At 45.9% G+C, this 8,303-nt stretch overlaps 1 protein-coding gene across 1 annotated transcript in view; it reads left to right on the forward strand.

Moving 5' to 3' along the window:
* Nucleotides 1-8,303, forward strand: part of LOC103359867 (dystrophin) — a gene marked incomplete at its 3' end in the record, with an annotated part of 141,803 nt that overhangs the window by 70,497 nt on the left and 63,003 nt on the right. Inside the window, exon 2 of the mRNA XM_008285418.1 lies at nucleotides 5,718-5,779. Within this exon, the coding sequence (XP_008283640.1) occupies nucleotides 5,718-5,779 (62 nt within the window). The remainder of the gene's footprint in view (nucleotides 1-5,717; nucleotides 5,780-8,303) is intronic.

Here is an 8,303-nt window from a genome sequence, read left to right on the forward strand (position 1 = left end):
GATGTACAGTTTAACAGGAGCTTCTCTCATGTTTTCAGGTTTATCAAAGACCAGCCACGTCTCTCTTCCAGTGCTTCTCTGTCGTTGCTGCTCTCTCTCCACTTCTCCTCTTTCCAGCCTTTATTTCATCATTCTACCATCTCTCTTATTCACTTTAACAGTTTATTCTCCTCCTGTTGCATTTGCTCTGGGTTTAGTTTATTAATCTTTCTTCATCTCTTGCTCCTCCATTCCCTTTTCTTCCTGTTCCATGTTGGAGTTGACTTATCATCTCTCCACTTTTAATCCCAGCCGCTGTGATCTGAACGCTCTAAATGTCAGGTTTGGGATGAACCTTGATTTCATTGGTTTGGATTTGGGTTTTGGGCGGAGCTAAAAAACAAAAGTTCATAAATGAGACTGAACTCCACCTCACATTGCTGCCTTCATTGGTCTGTTAAAGCAGTGGTTCTCAAACTGGGGGTCGGGACCCACATGAGCCTCACAAGATGATTCCAGGGGGTCTCATTCAGACATGCCTGGAACATGTCTAGAGCCATCTCCTAATGTGACGCATGCTGTTCAGACAGTCTTGAATTCAGTACAGAAATGTAACTGGGTCTGACCTTGGAGGATCGCTGACTTGTGCAGATAGAGCGACCAGTTTTCATCCACACATGAGGCTGATGTGTTCGGTCCGATCAGCCCAAAGGACAGAATGTGTGAGAGGATGGCTTTTAATAACAACACTGCTGCTCAGCGTCCAATCAGCTCGAGTCATTTTGCTGCATGTTTGCAACGTAGAGCCTTGTTGTGTGGTGGAACGTAACTACAGTACATTTACTCAGTACCTTGTACTTGTCAAGCAGTATGACTCATTCCTGTGCATTAAACTACTCACTCTGTAGTATATAGAGTAGCTCAAACTATCCCAACCTGAAACATAAACAGCAGTGAAACACAACATGAACATTAATGCAGCAGTAATATATAATAAAAATCAGGACAGGAAACAGTGTCCTCCACGATTAGTGCTGTTATTTATCATTGTTGTTTCAGTGTTTTTGTTGTTGTCTGTCTGCATGAGAAGCAAAAAGTCTGAGTTTCTTGGATTCTGAGTTTAGTCTGAACACTTCACATGCTCTGCTGTGATTGGACGGCAGGTTTTTAATAATGCAGAGAAAAGGTCTGGAGTATTTTTTCTCCGTCTTCCTCTCTCCGGGCCGTCTGGCTGCACATGATAGGCATCAGCTCCACGTTCTGGAGCCTGTAAATGTAGTATTTCCTCGACAGCAAACACACACACACACACACACACACACACATATTCACAACTTGTATGGCAGGGGTTCAGCCCATCTGGGCCTCTGCTGAAGACAAAATGCTGTCATCCATGCCCTCACTTTCTAATCATCTTCCTCTCTCCTGCTGTCACGTCTTTCTCTTCCGTGTCGCTCCGTCTTTCTCGTTCCTTCTTCTTCTCAGCTGTTTGCACTCCTGCCTCTCTATCAGTCAGCTATCTCCTTCCTCATCCTCCCTCACTTCCTCTCAGTCTCATTTCTCAGTAATGACCTGATCTAATTGGATTTGGTCTGATATTCCTTCTGTGGCTGATAGCCGTGACCGTTGCTTGGCAGCTGGTGCCAAAACAGTGGCAAACATGGCGTGACACTGACGAGCCGGGTGAGAGTGGCCTCCATGATGGATCAGACAGTTACTGTGAATTATGCCTTCATGCTTTTAGATCTGCCTTTTAGGAGGATAAGTACAGGTTCTACGTAATCTTCAGGCTGATATCTGACATGTAGATGACATGTAGCGCCAGACAGACCATCAGATTTCGTCTGAGTGTGATTCAGGCCCTTCCTCTCTGGGAAGCTTTGCTGTATTAGAACAACTTGTATCATATTAAACACGATGATGAAGATTTAATAACAGCATGCTGGAGTGTAAGATAGCATTGGACGGGTTTTTTTTTTAATTACAAGGATTTATCGCTGTGAGATTATAAGTGAACTGTATGTCAGCGCTGTGAGCCGGCGGAGAGATGAAGGAGCGTCAGTGTGATGTCAGATTGAGATGATGTGTGTTCGAAACAGCAGCTAAAATACGCAGATTCATAGTTTAATGTTCAGCCTGTCAGCAGTTCAGCTTCCATTCAGCTCACATCAAGTCACCAATGTCTGTGTGACACATTTAAAACAGCACAGGTCAGGTGTTTATGAGGTGGGTGTTCCAGGTGATGGTTCAGACGTAGGTGTTTAAGCACATTTTGGGATATTATTAGAAACATTTTTTATGAAGCTTATGTTTCAAAGCTGGTTCATATGATAAACTTTTGCCCCCTAAATTCTGTCAAGACAAACTAAAAACACCAACAGCTGGTACTGATGGAGAGATGAGTGTCAGAGGAACCAGACCGGATGAAGACGGTCTGTGTGTGTTCTGTACAGGTGTTCACTGTGATGTGACCACAGAGACCCACTGAGTGGAAACATCATGCATTGAAACAGCTGCTTCTCAGTTTGGCAGAAGGACTTCCAGTAATCAGGATGTTGTGTAGACCCGCCCCTGGCCGTGACAACCTGCTTCAGGACATCCTCCGTCTTGTTTTCTGGTTTTTACTTTGTGTTGGTTCCGTTCTTGTCTCTCTCTTCACCTCTTTCAGTTTTCCAGTTCTCCTCTCCGTCCCTCTTCATCTCTCCTCTGTCCTGTTTTGTCTCAATTCTTGGCGGACTTTTAGTTTTCTTCTTTTCGTAGGATTTCATTTATTTTCTTCTTTCCTTGTCTTCACCACATCATTCTTCCACCTCTCGTCTTTCTGTCACCTCTCCCAGAGCCACATAATGTAGTAACGCTGAAGTCTCTGCTGTGGAGGCGTCATGAGTCTGTGTTCATGCATAAGTCTGTGTGTGAATCTGCTGCACGTTTCAGGAGCAGAACAACAATTTAGAAGGACTATTCTGTCTCCTGTCAGATCCCTGACTGCCCCCTGCCCTCCCCACCAGCCCTCACACACTCATTCAGTTTGTCTGACAGCACACACGTGATTATACACATTTGCACACGCTGATAGTCATCATGAACTGGGCCTGAACATCCAGAGAGCAGAAAGTTCTACTGGGACCAGTCCTACTAGTTATTATAACAATAATGAACAACTAATGAGCCTTCCAGCATCAAGCCCTCCTCGTATCTGGACCTCCGTCTGGACAATCCGACAGCCTTGATATCCCACATAGAAGAAGGTTTTACATTTAGTGTCAGATTAACGAGTCACGACTGGACTTTATGTAGCAGTTAGGAGGAAGTCCTGAACTAGTTTCTCTCCACTTAGAGGTCCATGGCCTGAAGAAGATGATTGAGCTACGTGATCTAAAAGTCTGTTCCACTGATGTCCAGTCTGTGCTTTGTATTGAGAACCCATTAAGAGCCGAGGAACCCTCTAAGCACACATGCAGGTGTTTGCATATGTTTGACAAAGCAGGAGACTGCAGAAACAGAAAGCATCGTCTTTCAACAGTCTGCTGTCACTGATGATGTGTTACAGCTGTTCCATCCACAGCTTTAGCACATAGAACAGATCTATGGAAGAACCAACATGCACAGTTTGTTGGAGCAAAGATGTGTTTTAGTCATCCCAGCGTAAATAATTTAAAGTTACAGGAGTGAGCTGAAGACCGCCGTGGTCTCTGTTCCCGGCCCTGGATGTGGATGGATTACCTGCTTGGATAGGAGTGTCCGCTACACGCTTCCATTGTGTTCATGCTTTACTGCACGGTGTGCCGTTATCTCACATCCAAACACGCGTGGTTGTGTTTGCCGCTACGTGTGTGTGTGTGTGTGTGTGTGTGTGTGTGTGTGTGTGTGTGTGTGTGTGTGTGTGTGTCCGGCGTCTCACTACGGTGCACTGCTCAACGTGGGACCTTTTAATTAAAGGAGAAGTTTCATTATCAGCTCCATTAGTCAGTTCCTGGCCCGTGTCAACACACACAGACACGCGCTGAAGGAGTGCCGCTAGCTGGGCTGCTGTAATGTTTAACCTGGTGTTCTGTTTGACGATGAGAGTGTAATTTATTATCCACAATAATGAGAAGTGACCCCATTTCCAGTCAAATGAGAGAGGCGGAAGAGAGGCGTTATTATAAGTCATCGTGTCATCGTTTCCATTGTGATGCACGCCACCCGCTGGACCGCACGGTTCTACTGCAGAAAAACAAACAGTTTGATTTTCATTCAAATCATTTTTAAGCCTTCAGTGTCTCAGTGAGTCTCTCTTTTACCTTTAGTATTCTGGTGAGCCTGCCACTGTGGCTTCTTTCACTTATTAAATCCATTTTAAATGCAGTTCAGTTAGTTGGAAAAAAAAATCTGCACATTTTGGCCTTTTGGAAACCAATTACGGTGGAAAATGCTGGGCCCTTGAGCTGTAAGAGTGGAGCTGTTTGTTTGACACAGTTGACATTTCAGATAGAAGACCGTGAGCGGGCCTTGCATTTCCACACAGTCTGTTTTCCTTTTTCTCACTGAGGCCTGAGAGAGCTCAGTCATTGTGCCAATTGTCAACTGCAGGAGAACAAGAAGCTGCAAGTTGATAACAGCTCAGATGTAGTTTCAGACGGCTGTGATGGTCGTTGTAGAGAACACCTGTGATGCTGCGTCCACGCTGCAGGATGTGGGTCTGATATGAAGTCAGTGTGTCAGAGCAGCTGTCAATGGTTATCATGACTGTCTTGACTATTTATGAAAGAGGGGCCTGGGATCCCCCACAGTGGTGGTGAAAGCTGTCTGTGGTACTGGTTGTCTTGGCCACAAGGACCGTATGGCTCAGCTATCCTGTCATCTGTTTTTCTACTTTGCCATGTTGTGTGCAAGGTGGCTCAGTGGTTAGCACCATCGCCTCACAGCTAGAAGGTCACCGGCTGGCGGTATTTGCTCATGTCCATACTGTTCATCATTTAACTCAGTAGTTTTAATCGGTTCACTTCTGCCAAATTGCTTTCTTTTCTATGAAGTCTCTGCTACAGATTTAGAGCTTTTAAAAGCCTGATTAGATTATTCTGCAAAGCAGGAACAACTTTAAGAATGAGTTTTATTCCAAGCTACGGCCTGGATAAAAGTAATAACATGTGCGCTCAGTAAATAATTGAAAGAACAAAACACACTGAGGAAGAGCAGAATGGTTTTAGGTTGTAGCAGCATCTGGTTCTGTTTCATAAACAGCTCCACGAGGACTGGGATCACACTTCAGAGTGTCAACTAGCTGAAAGAAGTGCTTCAGTGAGAGGAACAAGGGGAAGCTGTGCTGACTTCCTCCAGCTTGTGGTGTGACGGTGGAGGCCTGGAAGTGGCACGCTGATTGATATGATGAGGATGCAATTAGCCCTGAGCAACATTAGAGGAGCCTGTTATCATGCTAAGCACCACTTATGTCTGCTGTGTCTGTGACAGGGAGGCCGGAGTCTGTACACACACACACACACACACACACACACACACACACACACACACACACACACACACATATGTCTGTGTGTATTTAGAATCACAGTCAAGCTGGAGCTGATGTATTTTGATATTTACCAGAAGAGTCTGTGTGCTTCCTTCATGCTCCTTCAAACTGCTGCTGTACATCTGATGTACTTTCTGATTCAGCCTCATTGCATCACAGAACCGCACACGGACACGGATCTGTGCGGTTCCTCTTTACTGACTCTGGTTTTCTTTTCTCCTGGCAGATGAAAGAGAAGACGTTCAGAAGAAGACTTTCACAAAATGGGTAAACTCACAGTTGGCTAAGGTAAGACAACTTCTGCCAGTCTTCTCCTGGTCACACACTGTGGAGCTATCTGGTGCCTTTGGACGTTTATCTCCTGAACGTACACCTTGAGCTTTGTGACTGAGTTTTGGATGCTGAGCACTCAATGTTCTGGTGTCATATCAACAATGAAGAGACGTATTGTTTGTCTATAAGGTGTCAGCAGCCCAACACCTGTCAGAGTGTTTTGTACCTGATGATGACGACATCATTGCCTCACATGCCCTTATGAATAAACACATACGAAATAAAGCAGAAGCCTGTTGGACGCACAGGGACATGCAGATGCAGCCATGTGGGTTCTGGTTTAGTCCAGAACATACATCCTTTGGATACTGGAAGGTTTTGATGACATCAGCTCCTCAAATGAAGACACGACTTTTGTTTTGTCTGCCTGACTGTCCAGCATGCAGATACTCAGGGTGAATTCCATTTACTGTCAAAGGAAACCACGAGCCTCATGTGATGGCATTAGTCTTTACCATCACTGCTCAGACTCTTCAAACTGAGATGTTATTCACACGGATGTTAACTTTCCAATAACGTCTCAACATTGCTGATATAAAGCACACATTAGGTCTTTATGATTTAACCGATGTAACAATAATAATTATGCAGCTTTCCTGGTTGTGTTGTTATTTGGTCCCAACTAATCTTCTCGTCTTTTGGGTTCTCTGATTATTGCACAATCAGAAGTGACTTTGCCTTTGAGTCACTTCATGTTTGTTCTCTTTCTTACCCTTTACCAGCGAGGCAGGTGGAGAGCTGGTTTGGTGAACATTCTGAAGCAGGAAACCAAACATGTTGCTGGTCTGCAAGCAGTTTGTTCAAATACCATCTTAATAAAGAATAAAATAAACAGAGCTTCAGTTTGAACTGAAGCGACAGTGTAGTGATGTATTTGTAGTATGTATATTTATAAGTGTAGCCCTGTGATAGACTGGTTACCTGTCCAGGTGAACCTGCCTTCACCCTGAGTCAGCTGGGATAGGCTCCGCCCCCCATGACCCTGGTGAGGATTAAGGTGTAGAGATGATGGATGGATGGTTTCAGTGGCTGCGGCTGTTTGTTTGAGCATGCAGGATGGAGCACCCAGAAAGAAGTGTCTCTGTGATTCGCTGTCTACTCCGTTCACGTTCTCACGTCTTGTACGATTCACGTATTTTTAGATCAACCGTGAACTTCCTGTTTTTGGTTTCCACTGTAATCAAGCTTTCATAAATCTGCTTGGAAAATTTTACCAAAAAAAGACACTCCTTCTAACCTGAGAAGCAGAATCATGGAGTTTTTAAGTAGTTTTCAGACCCAAAGTGATCCGGTGGCAGCTGCCTGTTCAGCCATCAGGAGCTGTTTATAGCCCAGGACTTTATTTTTAGTCGTGTCATGTTGGGAGGAGCTGCTGGCTTTTGTCTGAGGGAGGGCCCACCGTGTCAGACTTTGAACAGCTCTGTTATTAATTCTGGACTCTCTGTGGTTCAATCTTCCCTCCTCTGCTTGGTTTCATGTGCTTCCTCCTCCGAGCTTCAGGGTTTGTTGTATTTAATGCCAACAGCATCTTCCTCCTCCTTCCTCATGTTTTCTGTTCATCTCTCAGACTCACTGACGATTCTAGTTTCCTTCACGGTTACAACTCAGACACACAAACCAGCAAAGGTTACTCCCTCCTCCTCCTCATCCTCATCCTCCTCCTCCTCTTCATCCTCCTCATCCTCATCCTCATCCTCATCCTCATCCTCATCATCCTCCTCCTCCTCATCCTCATCCTCATCCTCATCCTCATCCTCATCCTCATCCTCCTCCTCCTCCTCCTCTTCCTCCTCCTCATCTTCCTCATCATCCTCCTCATCCTCATCCTCCTCCTCATCCTCATCCTCATCCTCATCCTCCGCCTCCTCCCCCTCATCCTCCTCATCCTCCTCCTCCTCTTCCTCCTCTTCCTCCTCTTCCTCCTCCTCATCTTCCTCATCATCCTCCTCATCCTCATCCTCCTCATCATCCTCATCCTCCTCATCCTCATTCCCCTCCTCATCCTCCTCATCCTCATCCTCATCCTCATCCTCATCCTCCGCCTCCTCCCCCTCATCCTCCTCATCCTCCTCCTCCTCTTCCTCCTCCTCATCTTCCTCATCATCCTCCTCATCCTCATCCTCCTCATCATCCTCATCCTCCTCATCCTCATTCCCCTCCTCCTCCTCCTCATCCTCCTCATCCTCATCCTCCTCTTCCTCCTCCTCATCCTCCTCATCATCCTCCTCATCCTCTTCCTCCTCCTCCTCCTCCTCGTCCTCCTCATCCCCCTCCTCCTCCTCCTCGTCCTCCTCATCCTCATCCTCCTCTTCCTCCTCCTCATCATCCTCATCCTCCTCCTCTTCATCCTCCTCATCCTCCTCATCTTCCTCCTCCACCTCCTGCTCCTCATCTTCCTCCTCCTCCTCCTCCTCCTCATCCTCATCCTCCTCATCCTCCTCCTCATCCTCCTCATCCTCCTCATCCTCCTCCTCATCCT

This window comes from Stegastes partitus, unplaced genomic scaffold (assembly GCF_000690725.1).
Source record: "Stegastes partitus isolate 25-593 unplaced genomic scaffold, Stegastes_partitus-1.0.2 Scaffold401, whole genome shotgun sequence".
Taxonomy (NCBI): Eukaryota; Metazoa; Chordata; class Actinopteri; family Pomacentridae; genus Stegastes; species Stegastes partitus.